Consider the following 17,295-nt stretch of genomic DNA (forward strand, 5'->3'; position numbering starts at 1 on the left):
CTTCTCAATTGAGGTCCTGGTTCATAAATTTGATAATGCAAAACAGAGACTGACAGCAAAACTACCGGTGCTGACGTTGCAAAGAGTGGTTGAATTCACAGAGCGGGCGCAACTTGCACAACATGCCAAGGGCAAGGAGAGGCAAATAAACAAATTCACCAGTTTATTATCACGTACCAACAACACCCAGCGAACAGACAAATCAACAGGGAGGAAGGAAGATGAAAACAAGACATGCCAGAACATCAAGGATCTGTGGGTAAAGAATTTATCAGACAGGGAACTCACAGAACCAGAGAAGGATGTCTTAGCCAAGGGACTGAACTTTGCAGTGGCCCCACGGTATGTACCAGTGGTAGACTTCATCACAGCCACAGAATCATCCATCCACAACAATAAGATACCAGTGGATGAGGCTGAAAACATCCGGTTCAAAGTATCAGCAGCCCTAGCTAATGCTAAAGCTCCCCCTTCCAATCTAAGTCTGCAAGAGAGGAGGGCTCTGACATCACTTGCCAAGGACTCAAGTGTCACCATCCTGCCAGCAGATAAAGGAAGGTGTACAGTGGTACTGAATACATCAGACTACCATGCCAAAGTGTCCACACTGCTCAACGATTCAGACACATATGAGCAACTCAAGAGAGATCCAACAAGCAACTACAAGAAGAAGGTTATAGACTGCTTGCAGCACCTTGAGAAGGAAAAGGTCATCAGTCCAGCTTTGTATCGTCGCCTTTACCCAGGCGAAGCCACTCCATGCCTATATGGACTCCCAAAAATACACAAAGAAGGAGCCCCTTTGAGGCCAATTGTCAGCAGCATTAACTGTGTGACTTATAACATTGCTAAATACGTGGCCAACATCTTAGCCCCCTTAGTTGGAAACACAGTACACCACATTCAGAACTCCATGGACTTTGTCAAAAAAGTGAAGGAGTTAAAGCTGGAGATCGATGATACAATGGTGTCCTATGACGTAACATCTCTGTTCACATGCATACCCACTGCCGAGGCAATTGATACAGTGAGGAAACGGCTGAAACAAGACACCACCCTCAGCAGCAGAACAAAGCTGACCCCAGAACAAGTTTGTTCCTTACTGGACCTATGTCTCAATACCACTTACTTCAAGCACAAGGACGTTTTCTATAGACAAAAACATGGCTGTGCCATGGGTTCGCCTGTGTCTCCAATTGTAGCGAACCTTTACATGGAAGAAGTGGAAAAGAAAGCCCTGGACACCTTCAAGGGAACAACACCAAGTCATTGGTTCAGATATGTGGATGACACCTGGGTCAAAATTAAAGAACGCGAGGTTCCAGCCTTCACCAAACACATAAACTCGGTGGACAAAAACATCACGTTCACAAGGGAAGATGTGAAAGACAGCAAACTGGCTTTTTTGGACTGTGCTATAGTTATCAAAGAGGGGAGGGACCTGGATATTGAAGTATACAGGAAACCCACCCACACAGACCAGTACTTGCTGTTTGATTCCCACCACCCTTTGGAACATAAACTGGGTGTAATTAGGACTCTACATCATCGGGCTGAAACTGTGGCATCCAATGCAGAGGCCAAGGAGAAAGAATATAAACATCTAAAAGGAGCTCTGAAAACTTGTGGGTACCCAGACTGGGCCTTCATCAAAACCAAATCAAAGACCAACAGAAAGACCAGACCTACAAACAGAAGGGAGGAACACAGCAGGCGAAACAACATAGTCATCCCATATGTTGCTGGAACATCAGAAAAACTTAGGAGAATTTTCAACAAACATCGCATTCCTGTGTTTTTCAAACCCAGCAACACCCTGAGACAGAAGCTGGTGCACCCGAAAGACCCAACACCCAAGCACATGAAAAGTAATGTGGTCTATGCTGTCCAGTGTAGTGAAGAGTGCTCAGACTTATACATTGGGGAGGCAAAACAACCTCTCTGTAAGAGAATGGCCCAACATAGGCGGGCAAACTCCTCAGGACAAGACTCAGCGGTCTATCTACACCTCAAAGAAAAAGGTCACTCTTTTGAGGACAGTAACGTGCATATTTTGGACCGAGAGGACAGATGGTTTGAAAGAGGTGTGAAAGAGGCCATTTATGCCAACCTGGAAAAACCATCCCTGAACAGAGGAGGGGGCCTGAGACACCGCTTGTCACCAACATACAATGGCGCGTTGACATCCTTACCCCGGCAGTTTCACAACAGTTCACACTTCCAGTCATGTACTTTGAAGGATTAACACCTTCATCAATGAGAATCTTGGTACCATTGTGATTGGATCATACCTTCTTACACCTGTCAGTTTCAGCCAACCCCTAACTGAATACGTTCAATAGAACCATTGTGATTGGATGTCTGTGACTCTACTACCATCAAGAGTTTAAATACCGGGGAATTCCCTACCAGTCATTTGAACTGAAGAAGCCACTCGGATGAGTGGTGAAACGTTTTCAAGAAAAACTCAGAAAAGTCCAGTTGTTTTAGACTTAATTCTACTAGATACAGTTTTAAAAGAAGAATTCCGACACTACTATTTTTTTTGAACATACTAATAATATTCCCTTTTCTTCACTTTCTGTAAAGGAATAACACAAATTTGATGAATTTCTTCTTTATGTTTTGATTTGGAATAGAATTTGCAATGTTCCCAATGCATTTGCGTGTACGGAAAAAAAAGTTATTATAAGGATTTTGAGCTTTATTCAATTTTTTAAACACATTGCTATTATTCTGAATATAACTGTACATATGTAAATGAACTAACTTAGGTGCAGGCCTGTCTACCCCAGTAACTAGGGGAACTGATTCTGTAGGGGTATAAAGTCATAGGCTCCATTAACCCTATGGGTCCCTACACTCTAAATCAAGTTTTACCTCACTGGGCCTGAGCTTCATTTATTTTTAAGTAAATAAATACAAAAAAAACATAAGAATGCAGAACCTACTCCAATAAACACAACTCTCTTACTGTCAGTGATAACCTGAAAAGGGCATTGATAATGCAACACACCATTGGCTTAAAGTTGATTAAATGGAAGACTCTTAGATTTGTAATTCACTGGGGTCATAGTCAAAAAATAAAATATACAGTATAAGGTAAGCGTTTTGCTGCAGGTGTGTTTTAAAATTATATTATAAGATTAGCGTCACACTATACTACATTTGCTATATTTGATCAGAGTCAGCAAGTAGTCAGTTAAAATGATCCTCTCTATCATTGCCAGACTCACATTTTCTCCAGGCAGCAGCCAATAGAAGATCTATACATATATAAGCTCTAAAGGGCAGGGACCTCCATCCACTTGTCTCTTTTTGCCACTGTACCTTGTATTTATTGTTATACTTTGTATTTATCTATTATTAGTTTATAAACCCCCCTGTTTGTATTAATGTGTTCTACTGTACAGCGCTGTGTACATAAGTAGCGCATTATAAATAAATAAAGATATACATACATATCAAGCTATAAAAAACTTTAATATTACCTCAGATGTTTAAGCATGATGTTTCAGTGATAGTGCAGCATGATATTGTATTGGTATACAGGGTTCAGAAGCATGTCACAGTGAAGATATTATATAATACATTTTTATATACCATACATTTTTACCATGTAAAATAGAAGTAAGTGCATTTATTTTAATACCTTTGGGTTCAAATATGTCCATAACTGCATGAAAACTGTGCTCTACCCATCCCTCTTGCAAGCTTTCAGTTTAGACTCTTCAGTATGTGGCTGAGAGCCACAGGCCCTGATCGACTTCAGTAACAGAGCAGCAGCTACTTAAAGTGCAGTGAATATGCATAGGGTGGTCAGTGCTGTGACCACATCCTGTGGGAGACTGAAGCGACACTCCCATCTTTCATTTCACTCTGGCTTCTGACTTTAGAGGTTGTCTATGCAGCTCTCATATAATGACAGTTTTAGGAGGTAAAACACTTTCAAAACATCTTTCTTTCTGCATCATTTCACATTTTGAGGGAGGATGAATATTATAACTGAATATGAACTTATATATAATATGTCTCCTTTAAGACAATGAATGCTCCCTATGCTAGTACTGTTTGCAAGAAGTTGCGGTACACTGTTCTGGTTTTTTTCAATGTGTGGAAGCGCCACTAATTAAAAACTAAAATCATAATTGGAGGTGGAGTTTGTGCAATTATTGGATGGGCCATGTTGGGTTTTAAAGTCTGTTGGCACTGCAGAGTGATTATTCTGACAAAGAGAGGCTTGTTCCCTAAAACCTTAACCTTTTTTACATTCTGTGCTGAATAAATGGGTTAAAGGCCCTTAGTAGCTATGTTTGTGCGATTTATGTTGTTATAGACTAGAATATGCTTTGATATAACAATATTTATGTAATCATATTCAATCATACAGATTCTTTCCCATCTTAATACTGGACTTAAGTTGCCGAAAATGGGTGCTTTCCCGTTTCCATTTCCCATGCCAGTAATGCATAACCTCTAATCCAGCAACAGTTCAGAAACTGATCCCTTACAAGTTCTAACAACCCCCCAGGAGCTATTCATCGTGAGTGAGAAACTAGGAGTTGTATTCTAGTAACATCTGGAGGGCTGCATGTGACTTATTCCTGCTTTAATTGGTTTGCTTATTTGATTTTCTAGTAGATACAGAGAAATGTTTGTTAAGCAGTTAAACCAAGTGTTATGCATCCCTTCTTTGTATAAAGTAAAATACTGCTATCCCAGTTTTATTTCTTTTAATCAAGATGTTAGATAGCTCTTTCTGCATTATATAAACTATGATAGGTGTGTGTGATTCTTTTGTGTATTTTAGATTCAAATGATTTTTCTGAGGCAAGTACCAAAAGAAGTGAACATGACACGCCTCGAACCCAAATGACAAATGACACAGAGGATTCCTACCATACTGTAAAAGAGCAAGAAAAGCCAAGCATGTTATCAGTCATTCTGTTGGACCACCTAGGAAAAATATATATTCATCTTAAAAGAGCAATGGTGAGATATTTCTCTAATATTTTATAATTAACTGATGATGAAGCATATTTATAAAGATTTTTTTAAAAAAGGCATTATAATACACTAAACATCAACACTTTAATGCCATGGTTTTGCATCTGATTTGAAACATGGTTAGTCACTGAGCTGATTATACAGGCCCTGCATCTGACAGGAGTGCACTAACCCAGACTGAGACAGTCTTGAGACAAACTTTCCTCTGAAGAGGGCTGCCAAAAATTGGCATGGTACCGATAACACATGCACAAATATGCTGTCCAGAAAAATAGAAAGGCAAAAAAAGTTAATGTTGATCATGTACCTCTAAACTCCAGACAATCTGAGAAAAGAATGCAAACTTTGATTAGTTTTGTAAGGCAATAGCATGTCTAGTATTGTAAGGTATAAGCATTTTATATAATCGGATTTCTTTCAAAGACTCAAAGATGCTGTACAGAAAAATGATGTTTGCATCCGAATGTGGTGGTGGTGGTATTTTTTTTGTGCAGCTGTTGACACAATATGACACATATTTTGAGGAATGCATAATCAGGGGATTTACATATATTTCAATACAAACAATAAGATACTGGAAAATCTTTATATCGAGTGACTTAAAATTGTACAATTCTAACCTCACATGTGGAGAGTATGTCTGAATGAAGAAAAATTTTGTGAACTTTCCATGATTTGAAAGAGTAAACTTTAAAAATATGAGTGTTCTGGTACAGAGAAGAAACTGCTTCTTATGCTGTTAAAGTTTTATTTGATGGAACACATACTAAATAATTTTTATTGTGTGCGCGTGAAAAACAAAATAAAGGGAGTTTCCTTCTGTGTCTAGGTGCTTGCTCATCGGGCTCAACACTGGACACTCCTTCAAAATACCTGCCGTGCTCTTTGGAATCTGACCCTTGAATTACAGTTAATCATTAAAAAACATGAAGTCACTAATGGAAGACTTGCTTTGAACAGAGACCATCTCAACAATGAAATATGGCTTCCATTTTACTTGGCAGCAGATTTGATTCTAAACATGATAGTGATCCTCCAGAGTACTGGTGCAGTCCAGGTATTAAAAGTATTTTTAAAAAAAATACTCCTCAAATTACTACTCATACTACAGGTATCGGACCCCTTATCCGGAAACCCGTTATCCAGAAAGCTCCGAATTACGGAATGCCCATCTCCCATAGACTCCATTTTAATCAAATAATTCAGAATTTTAAAACTGATTTCCTTTTTCTCTGTAATAATAAAACAGAACCTTGTAATTGATTCCAACTAAGATATAATTAATCCTTATTGGATGCAAAACAATCCTATTCGGTTTAATTAATGTTTTATTGATTTTTTAGTAGACTTAAGGTATTGAGATCCAAATTACGGAAAAGACCCCTTATCCGGAATACCCTTGGTCCCGAGCATTCTGGATAATGGGTCCTATACCTGTACTACATATACATTTTGTAAGTTCCAGATTCCTGGACAATAGTTCAAACACAGATATAAACACTGCTTAAAAAACACCCAGCAACATCTGCTAACGCTTTATCCCCACAGAGACCAATCAGCAGTTAACTTTGATTGGTGCAATTAAAATGCTAAAAGCTAATTTCTATTTGGATGCTAAGAATTGCTATACCATTTTTCTTTTTTAAAATATAAGGCCTATGTATATGTGTCTCCATAGACCTGAATAATAACCTAGGGGACAAATCGAAGATGAAATAATATACAAATCTTTGTTTTTAGGCACGGCACCTGCAGTGTTCTTATGTATTTATAACCCACCATCTTTAAAAAAAAGCATTAAACATTTACATTTTTCACATCATACTATACAGTAGAGGTAACAGTTTAATCTTCCCCTGCAATGTTACATTTAATATATTACCTTTTTAATTATTTTTACCTATCTGTGTGGAAGAAGCTTGATTATTTCCTAGTCCTAAGTGTTTTTTTCATGTTTCACATAATGCCTGAATGCTTTTGTGTAAGATATGTATACAGTGAACTCAAATGAATGGAATTAGCATGAAAACATTAGCACTAAGCAGAGAGCACAAGCTGGCCACATCATGTTTATGCATGTCTTACTTTATATAACCCTTTTTAGTATTTCCTTTATTTGTGAAGATGATACCGTTCAGAGCTGCAAATGCATGCTAATTCTCTCCTGTTGCTTGAAAGGTTTTTACTAATGGAAAATTATGTTCAGTCATGCAAATTTCTATGTACTGAACATGTTTTAACAATGAGTGCCCAGATAAATAATACTACTTATAAAGGGGTATGTTGCTAAGAGCACCTGGGTCTATAGAATGTTAGGTCATTTAATATATACTATATCTACTACATTGCTTTCAGTATTTTATGTACTAGAGCTATTTATTCAGTGCATAACATTGTAAATTACATACGGGTGAACAAGTATTTAAGCCTTAATTCATGTATGCCACTTTAATAGTTGCCATTTAAACTAAAGTCAGCCAACAATTATTCCTGCGGAAATGTATGCTCTTTTGTTGCATCTCTTTTTAGGTTATTGACCACGATGAAGCATTTAGTGTTCCAAGCTGTATGGGCGGGCCTGCATACGAGGAAGGTGGATCTAATCTGACATTTGAATACCCTCTTGATGATGTCAGTGTCACTGATATGCGATGGGTGCATGATCTAGTCCTGAAAGCTATTGAACTTTTATATAATGTACAAAGATGGGAATCATTGGTTCATCTAGCAGTACAGTTTAATTTACTGACTCAGTAAGTACTATTGTATAAATATTTTTATAGTAATAGAAACTTAGCAGAATAACCCAAGTTATGTTTTACTAAACATTTATAAAAAATATTGTGTATAGATTCTACCTATAAAAAAGGATGTAGTGCCTTTTGAAGATTTGTGGTTTTTATTATTGTCAGTATGTTCACGAGGTCTGAACACATGAGAAACACTGTATTTGAATTTTTAATAGCTGCTGCTTATTATAAATTTCCTTGGTTTCAGTACTTTATTCTGATTCTCTGTTGTTGACCCATACTGTTCTTATTTATTTATCAGTGCTCTTAAAGGAGAACTAAACCCTTGAATATAACTAGAAATGCCATATTATATTTACTGAACCAACTTAAAGGTTCAGCATCTCTATAGTAGTCACAGGGGGTCACCATAATGGAATCTGTTAGAGGTGTCAGTGACTCATATGCTCAGTGTGCTCTGGGAAACTGTTAAGAAGCTAAGCTTAGGGGTCCTTGCTAATTATCAAGCAAAAACTGAGGTTTGTCTGTCAAAGGGTGATGCTACAGGGCTGATTATTCATTTCTGATGCGAATTGCATTGGTTTCCGAGCTGCCATGTACTAATAATCTATATTATTTACCAATCAGCATTAAAGTGTGACATTTATAATCTGTATATACAGTATATTGTGCATCTGTCCCTAAGATCAGTAAGTGACAGCAGCACAGAGCATGTGAGTGAATCAGCAGAAAAGAAGATGGGAAGTCAGTGGGGGCATCTTTGCAGGCACAGATCTTCTCTGCTAAAAGGGCTGTGTTTGCCTTGTGCTGGTACAAAAGCCCAAAACATAATGTACAATATTTGTAGCTTACTTCTTTCGTTAAGCTTTAGTTTTCCTTTAAATAGATCTAAAAACGTTGCGATCCTGCTATTTTCTCTTTGGTACCCAAAATGGCTTCAGGGCTTACAGAATAAAAAACACTGTCCTATAGTGACACATGTTTATATACTTTTGAAAATACTATCACAATGCTAACCAAAGCAAGACCTTATGCTGTAGGACTTTAGGCATACCTAAACCATGCACAGCACTTACTACTTGAGCTTACAGGCTGAAATAAACAGCAAGTCAAGCTAATTATGTTTCTAGTCATAAAATGCAATGAAATAAGTGAAATTGTTCAAGTTTAGTACCCTTAGATATTTTTAACCAATTGGAATCACACATGCCAAGTAAATGCCTGCATAACTTTAACACTTTCCCATCTATATTAGACAAGGCTGCAATTAGGCCCTGTACTTAAGCTGTAAGGACATTGCAGGCATGTGCCTGCCAACACTGTGCTTTGCATCTTTTTTTACTTGTGTTAGGGGCCTTTGTGAAAGAGCCCTGGTAACTCATCCTCACATCATATATTCCTACAACAAGTTCCACTTGGTAATGTATTTAAATATTCATTGTTGCTGTTACTGTTCTATGCAATCTTATTTATTTTTCCTAGGGTACAGAACATTATAAAGAGAGCAAACACAGAGTGTTTTTAAAATTAAGAAATTAAATTGTTAAATCTTACACATGTAAAAGCCATAAAATACAGATGATCCAAATTTATGGTATATTTAGATATAATCTAAATTGTTATGGAAATATTGATTGTATAAAAGGCCTAGGTAGTGATCGATACAAGTTCAAAATTTGTTGTTTTTGCTTTATGTCGATATTATCTGCAGTATTAGATATACAGGTATGGGATCCTTTATCCGGAAACCCATTATCCAGAAAGCTCCGAATTACGGAAAGCCCGTCTCCCATAGACTCCATTTTAATCAAATAAATTAGAATTTTAAAACTGATTTCCTTTTTCTCTGTAGTAATAAAACTGTACCTTGTAATTGATCCAAACTAAGATATAAACAATCCTTATTGGATGCAAAACAATTGATTGGGTTTAAGTAACATTTTGTTGATTTTTTAGTAGACTTAAGGTATGGAGATCCAAATTACGGAAAGACCCCTTATCCGGAATACCCTTGGTCCCGAGCATTCTGGATAATGGGTCCTATACCTGTATCTGATATTTTCATTAATAACCCTTTACCTTTGTTTTCACTAAATCTTCCTCTTTAAATGTTTCAGTGAGCGATATACAGAACAAGTAACACCATTGCTGGTCCATGCACAGAGGATGTCAGTTACTAGAATGCATGAAAGAAATAGTTCAGCTACAGCTAAGACTTTTTCCAATAAATACATAGTTGGTTCTGAAGAAAAGGTTAGTATGTTAACAATAATTGTACCTTTTTCAATTTAAATCAGGGCAAATGACACTAGGGGGCCCATTCACTATAATCCGATTTTTTTGTGGTTAAAATCACAATATGGAAAAAATTTGGAGCAACCACTATAATTTCTGATGTTCTAAAATGTCACAAAAATGCTTTTATCAGTCGTACAAAAAAAAGTTACAAAATTTTCAGGTCAGAACATTCGTAAACTGCACGAAAGCCATTCTGGCTTTGAAACCTTCAATGTATGATTTTGGAAGCCTTCCATAGGACTCAATGGCACTCGAGAGATCCAACCTGGCTCCACGATACCAAAGCTTGAATGAATTCCGAAATGGTTGTAGTCTTTGAGAAAAGTACAACTTTTTAGTGGAAGTTAACGGAACCACAAAAAAGTCGTGGAATTTTAACGAAATTATCGTGGACATTACAAAATGTTCTATAAGTTAGAAAAAATTCGAATTTATCTCAAAATACTTAATCAGGGTTTAGTAAATGGGCTCCTAGTTGTTTTTAGCTGTTGGAGTACTTCAGTTCAAGAAGACAAAACCTAAAATTGCCAAAAATCACATTCCAGTATGTGGAATTACACTTTCTGGGTTGATTAATATTATTGTGGTCAGTGACCATGGTCATGTGGTGGACATCACACTACACATAACCAATATTTTCTATGTATATCAACTGTTTTCCCCTGCATCTCACTTCTTTTATTTCTAACTATAAAAAGGTAATTCATATCTTATACCAAACTTGTCAATAAAATAAAAAATTGAATGACACCAAACAGCCTTTACATTTTATAAAAGGAATTGTAAATCAAAGAAGTTTGATTGTGGGACCTAAATGCTACCATATATTTTTATGATAAAACTTTTCTACATATATTATAGGATCCAAAAGATTGCCCTTGTCTAACAGATTGATTTCTGAAAGATTACAGATATCTAATACATAATACTCAAGAGAAAAATATTTGCGTGATTATATAGGCTGTCTGAAAATTTGTTGTGGACACTGACTTTGAAACACAGTTTTAAGATACCTTGGGTAGCAGAATGGCACTGGCCTACAGTATGTATATTATTTATACTTACAGTGTACTGACTGCTTTTATGCCCAAATGTTGATGTTTGGGTCGTGGCAAAATCTATTTTGTTTAAATGTTGTTATTCAATATTTGTCACTACATGGTTTGCAGTGAAAGATCTGAGAAGGTTTGGCCAGCATAGATAACACTATCTGGCAGTTTATCATGCCATTTTAACATTTGTAAAATATTATATGAACTGGGGAATACAAAATTACAACATTTTAAAATAAAATTAACTTTTATTGATATTAATTTTTATTCCTACCTTTTGTAAGTCTTTTGTAAAAGGTGGAGCCTAAGCTTAGTGCTGCTCTGGTTTCCACAGAACATGATAGCATCAGACCTCAGAGATGTGCCTTTACTTGTTCTTTGAAAATCTTTTAAAATGACTCCATCTTATTTATTGTTACCTGTAGAAATAAATCCGCCTGGTTGATAAAGAAATCTTATGGCTGAGTTTATGTTATAGCCTAGAGGTTGGCTGAAATATTTATGTACAACCAGCCTCCAGGTCTAAATGGGTTTTCTGATTTGTCCCTAAAGTGATATATGATGCTTTTGATGTAAAGAATAATCACTTGCTAATTCAGATTCAGTTCAGTATTCTTTTACAAAGGATTTGGGGTAGATTTGGTGCATCCCTACTCCAAATGCTTTAGTTATTTTATTGAAAGAGGAACCGGAGTTCCAGACTTTTTCTGGAAGAATATACAACAATAGACATCATAGACAGCTTCTCTGTTGTGCTCACCTAAAGCATACCCTATTGATGACTGACATATTTCACCTTTATTGAAAAAAAAAAAAAAAGAACAAAAGAACGTTCTAAATGCTATGAAGAGTAACTGAAATGAAATCAGCATTGACTCCACTGGGATTGTGCCCTTCATGGTTTGGGTATAGGAGAGGAATAAAATATATAGTAAATTATAACTAAAATGTAGGTATATTGACCATGATGAACATTTATTTTTACTTGATTATGTTTTATGAAATGCTGGTCAAAATACAGTACTGGAGGAAAGAACTACATGTGTGAGTCACACAATAATTACATGTATCCTAAACAATAAATGATGCTTCCCAGCACAGAGAAAGCACAAGATAAATATCAGCCTTGTTTATCCATAGTATAACAGACGGCTCATTATGCTATACACTGCAGTATACAGTATATTATTATTGTGACATTTCAGGCATATGCACAAGGATTAAAAATCTTATCATAAATGCACTAAGACATTTCCTAAATTCACATTTTCAGATAAACTGCAGAAACTATATTGGAATGGAAGTTCATGTTGCTGTGAGTTCTACAAAAATGAAAAATCCTGGAAGCAGAGTTAATTGGAAAGGACAAACTGTTCCATCAGGTCAGAGTAATACTCAATAAATGCCTTTGGCACATATACAATTTCCCTCTAGAATAATGTTCTTTTAATACATCATCAGCGTGTTTTCACATATGTTGAAAATATGTAAAAATGATGGTGACACATCATTCTCATGCTAAGAAATTGTATTGTTTTGCAAAACTCATTGAAGTCAATGGCCGTTATTTAGCAGCAACTTTTTCCATACTGCGTGATTTTTGTTTTGCAGCCATTGGATTCTATGAGTGGTTTTTCTTGGTGAAACCTGGCAAACAATTTTAATTTATGTGCAGTAAATAGTGTATTAGTGTGCTCTTAGCCATACTTTTTTTTCCATGCTTCAGACAACTCAACCTACTGACATTTGGCCTTTCCTAATCTCTGGCTCATGTTGCAGTCTGCCTGGAGCTAGATATCTGTTTTTAACTCTTTAAAATGTAAAACCTTTTGAGCATCATCAGTCTGGTGCAGTGACCCCCAACCAGTGGCTCATGAGCACCATGTTACTCACTACCCCCTTTGATGTTGCTCCCAGTGGCTGCAAAGTAGGTGCCCAATTTTAAATTTCTGGCACAGAGACACAGTTTTACTCCAAGTAGTGCCTTCTGCAGGCTAGCAGTCCACGTGGTTTTACCAAATAGCCAATCACAGCCCTTATTTGCCATCCCCAAGGAATTTTTTCATGCTTGTATGGCTCACCAACAGTTTATACAACTGAGTGTTACTCATGATTAAAAAGAAGGTTGGTGATCCCTGGTCTAATGCATTTTTTAAGCCTATTAATGTTGATATAACTATAACTAAACAATTAACATATAATAATAAATAAAAATACAAGAGTAAAATAGAGTATTTATAAAAAGATTTTTAAAACATCTACAGGTAAGTGATTATCGTTTATAAAAATTCCACTTAAATTAATTCCAAGAAAAGCTTAAGTGAAAAGTTGTGCAGTTGGATAAGTGAGACGAACACTCTGAGCTGTAGAGGCTCATGTATTTGTATATCCAATTTTCTAATCTTCATAAAATCTTTGCAACTTGGCCACTTCATCGTATGCAATCCTTTGTGTTTAATTTCAGATGGAGGAGAAGTAAAAATGCTTTCATGTGTGCCTCTAGATGTGATGGATACTTTAGCTTGCTTTCGAGAGACCCTACATAAATCAAAGTATTCAAGTAGAGCGCTCAGACACAGCAGGAAATTACTTGCTTTATTCCTTGCTTATGATCAAGGTACAATGTATTGTATGTATACTACTGTATTTTTATGAGTGTAAAGGTGTCTTTTTGCTGGTTATTCCCATATCTTGGAATTTACTGGTCACCTGTGTAGAAGCAAACATTTTATTGATTGCTATGGGTTACTGCTCCTGGGTAAAAGTAGTGCGTCTTATTACATATGGTGGTTAGTATCATATGGCTATTGTATTAATTCTTTGTGTTTTTCTGCAATTCTGGTAAAAAAAAAAAAAACGCTAAAAATTCCCCTTGAATTCTTCAGTCAATGTAAAGTGTCTAAAGACTTGAAACATAGGTTAATTTGGCTTAGAAAATAAACTAGTGTACAAAGGGGACTTCAGTGTTATGGCGCCATGGAGGACAGCAACATTATTGGCCTTCCAATAATGTGTCCTATTGAAATGTATGGCTACCATTCTACCAGGGGCTACTACTTTTGTTGAGAGTACCAAATTTTTCAGTTGCCTTAACTCAGTGGCTGTAATGTGACAAAATGTGGAAAAGTTCAAGGGGGCCGAATACTTTTGCATGCCACTGTATATAGATATAGAACTCCAAAAAATCAGGTGCACACCAGGATATTCTTTTAAAGATAAAACATTATTTTTATTTAATCATACCAATAAAAAATAGGCCAACGTTTCGGTCCCCTTCTAAGACCATTATATATATAAATGCTCGTAGTTCTATAATGGCTCGTATCTATATACTCGAATGATCCTCCACTAGGGATATATGATTCTCGCCCACAGTGAGTAAGTCGCTCTTGGATTTAAATAAATACTTACTCAAATCGAGCCTGGCCCCAAAGTTCCCCCTGGGCCTGACCTGAACCATTCAGATTCACAAAGGATATTAACCAGACAGCTTTATTAGAGGTATACATTAATACAGAGTATTACAATACAGAGTATTAACTAATAGCTCATACATCCTGAAAGCTCGTGAGGACGTGAGGGAACAAAGTCAAGTACAAAAATGTTGCCATTTAACCATTTCTTCCTATACGGGGCTGATCCCATGGCAGCCAATCATTAGCCTTGTTTTAGCATAACTGTGTCTCTCTGTCCATCTTTAGGAAAGGATTAAGTGTCTCACTGTCCCAGCACAATAGCCAAAAAAGGTATCACTCTGGTAAGAAATCTTCTACATCAGCGCAGTGTCCTAAATGGTATTTGTGCAGTTGGTGTTTCTGAGACTATTTGTGACATTCTTTTTTTTTTTTTTTAACTCTTTATTTGTGTTTTATTTTTTTAAGAACAGGTTATGCTTATAGTTACATTTCTCATAAATTGCTTTGTTGTAAAACAGGGGAAGGGGGGAGGCTCATCAGGTGTGAGGGGAAGGGGGGGGAGAGAAGAGGGAATAGGGAACAGGGGGGGGGGGGCAAAGAGAAGGGAGAGGAGGGAGTAAGGGAAGGGAGGAACAGTAGGGGATAAAAGTAAAGTTAACATAACATCCACATTATCAATGTATGATATACCGGGTATCAAATATTTAAGTTAGTGAGAGGAATCCGGGGGTCCTTACTTTTTTTTTTTTTTTTCTGGGTCGCTCTTCTTCATGTGTGCCTTTGTGGTCATTTCTCTGTTCAAGCTGGGGGGTCTGAGGTGTCTGTTTGCCCAGTTAGTGGGTGTAGTAAGTCCCATGGTTGCCAGATTTTATTGAAAAATAGAGTTCGGGATTGGTGTAGGGCTGCTATATATTCCATACGGCGTATGTCCCAAATTGCGTTTTCCAATTCCGTGCTTGTCGGTGAGGTTGTCTTTTTCCAATGTCGAGCAATCAGCCTCTTTGCTGCCGTCAATATTAGATTGGCTAGTTTTTGCAGATGATTTTTGGTTTTTGGGAATGGTGAGCCCAATAGGAATGTCAGAGGGTCTAGTTGCAAGTTTCTGCCTAGTAGTGATTCCAATAGAGTCGATATCTGTGTCCAGTATTCTCTTATGGCTGGGCATCCCCAGAATATGTGCTCTGTTGTTTTTGTGACATTCTTAACCTTGCACTAGGGATACTTGTGACAGGAGACAACAGATGCATTCCTTGTTCTATGTAAACATTCTAAGGCCCAAGTACAGAATAGAATGACCTCTGGTCTTTATGTCTAAAATCAACCTACAAGTGCAGTTGTTCTGTGCATGTGTCCTGTTCTAAATCTTTGTTCTTTGATAATAACTAATATAAACGTGTTTAAAGCATAAATCTAAAACACCAATATCTACAGTGTGCACCAGATTTTTTGGAGTTCTGGATAACTGAATACACGGAGGTAGAACCCAGGTAATTTATGCCAAGGATTTGGTGTGCTGAAATTTTGTGGACTGTGTGTGTATATATATATAATATGAAAAAGATTTCCAGAGATTTTATAAGGTTAATTTTGCTTTACAAATCAGACCTATTACTTGGGAAATGCCATACTAATCAGAAAACCCAAGTGTTCGTAATAAGCAGCAATACGTAACATTTCCTTTCATGTTGTTGATGAAAAAGATAAGGCACTGTAAAGTACTGTAGATAACAATGTTACTTAAAAAGTAAACCAACCTGTACTGAAGTAGTATGGATTCTTTGCATTAATATTTGTGAATGAATGCTCATATTGGATCAACTTTTATTTTTTTTTGTTGTACTTTTTCTAAGGTAGTATTTTTTGCTTTAATAGTACCCAAAATTAAATGTGTCATATTGAATCTGGTAACTCTGGTAACTTCATTACACTCACAGTATGAGGGGATGGTATTAATGGCTTTCTTTTGTTTTATCATGCAAAAAACCTTACAACAACATTAGTTCAATAAAAGCCAAAATGAAAGGCTTCCCTTGTGGATAAGCTTATCTAAATGGGAATAAAGTACTACAGTGTGCTGTTTATAAGAGTTTCTTTTGCAGAGAAGGAAATTCATCTAGTTTCTTTGTTTCCCCATCAGGTTGCAGATTAATACATGCACTGTAAGAATCATAATTGTTAAATTACACTTTACCTAATAACAACTGTACAAACATTAAAGAGGTCTGCTACTGCATTAAAGGCGTAATTATATTATGCTTTCAGGGTGTTTCAGTAACATAATAATAGCTTATAATTAATAAACATGTCCTCAATTTGCAGGTTAGATTAGACCCTATATATTATTGCTGTTGCTAGATTATCTATATATATATATATATATATATATATGTGTTTATATCAAGGATATATACCTCCATATGTTTGAGTTAATAAGTTGTGTTTCTCCTGCTGTGAAGCTAAACATACTCTGTATATTAGATGCTGTGAAAATGAATAGCATTTTGCAATATGGAAGGAAAATATACCCCTTTTTAGTATGGGCTACATTCACTTAATTTTTCTATAAATGTTATAATATATATTGTATATTTGTATGTTATTTTTTTTCTCTATACTGCTCAAGCAGTCTGAATTCTCTGCATGTGCTGTTATTTCCAAGGTTCGGAAATTGAGGAAATACAATAATATAAAGTAATTTGTGGGTTTATGAAGAAAGAATAAGAAATTGTTTTATATCCATAACTAGTCATTATGATAATGATTCTCATTTAC

At 36.2% G+C, this 17,295-nt stretch overlaps 1 protein-coding gene across 3 annotated transcripts in view; it reads left to right on the plus strand.

The window, feature by feature from the left end:
• Positions 1-17,295, plus strand: part of c12orf63 (chromosome 12 open reading frame 63) — a 153,771-nt gene that overhangs the window by 83,366 nt on the left and 53,110 nt on the right. For all 3 annotated transcript variants that reach the window (XM_012959872.3, XM_018092229.2, XM_031898871.1), the window contains exons 36-41: positions 4,811-4,992; positions 5,837-6,064; positions 7,537-7,760; positions 9,875-10,010; positions 12,381-12,489; positions 13,572-13,724. In XM_012959872.3, the coding sequence (XP_012815326.2) occupies positions 4,811-4,992; positions 5,837-6,064; positions 7,537-7,760; positions 9,875-10,010; positions 12,381-12,489; positions 13,572-13,724 (1,032 nt within the window). The remainder of the gene's footprint in view (positions 1-4,810; positions 4,993-5,836; positions 6,065-7,536; positions 7,761-9,874; positions 10,011-12,380; positions 12,490-13,571; positions 13,725-17,295) is intronic.

This window comes from Xenopus tropicalis, chromosome 3 (genome assembly GCF_000004195.4).
Source record: "Xenopus tropicalis strain Nigerian chromosome 3, UCB_Xtro_10.0, whole genome shotgun sequence".
Lineage (NCBI taxonomy): Eukaryota > Metazoa > Chordata > Amphibia > Anura > Pipidae > Xenopus > Xenopus tropicalis.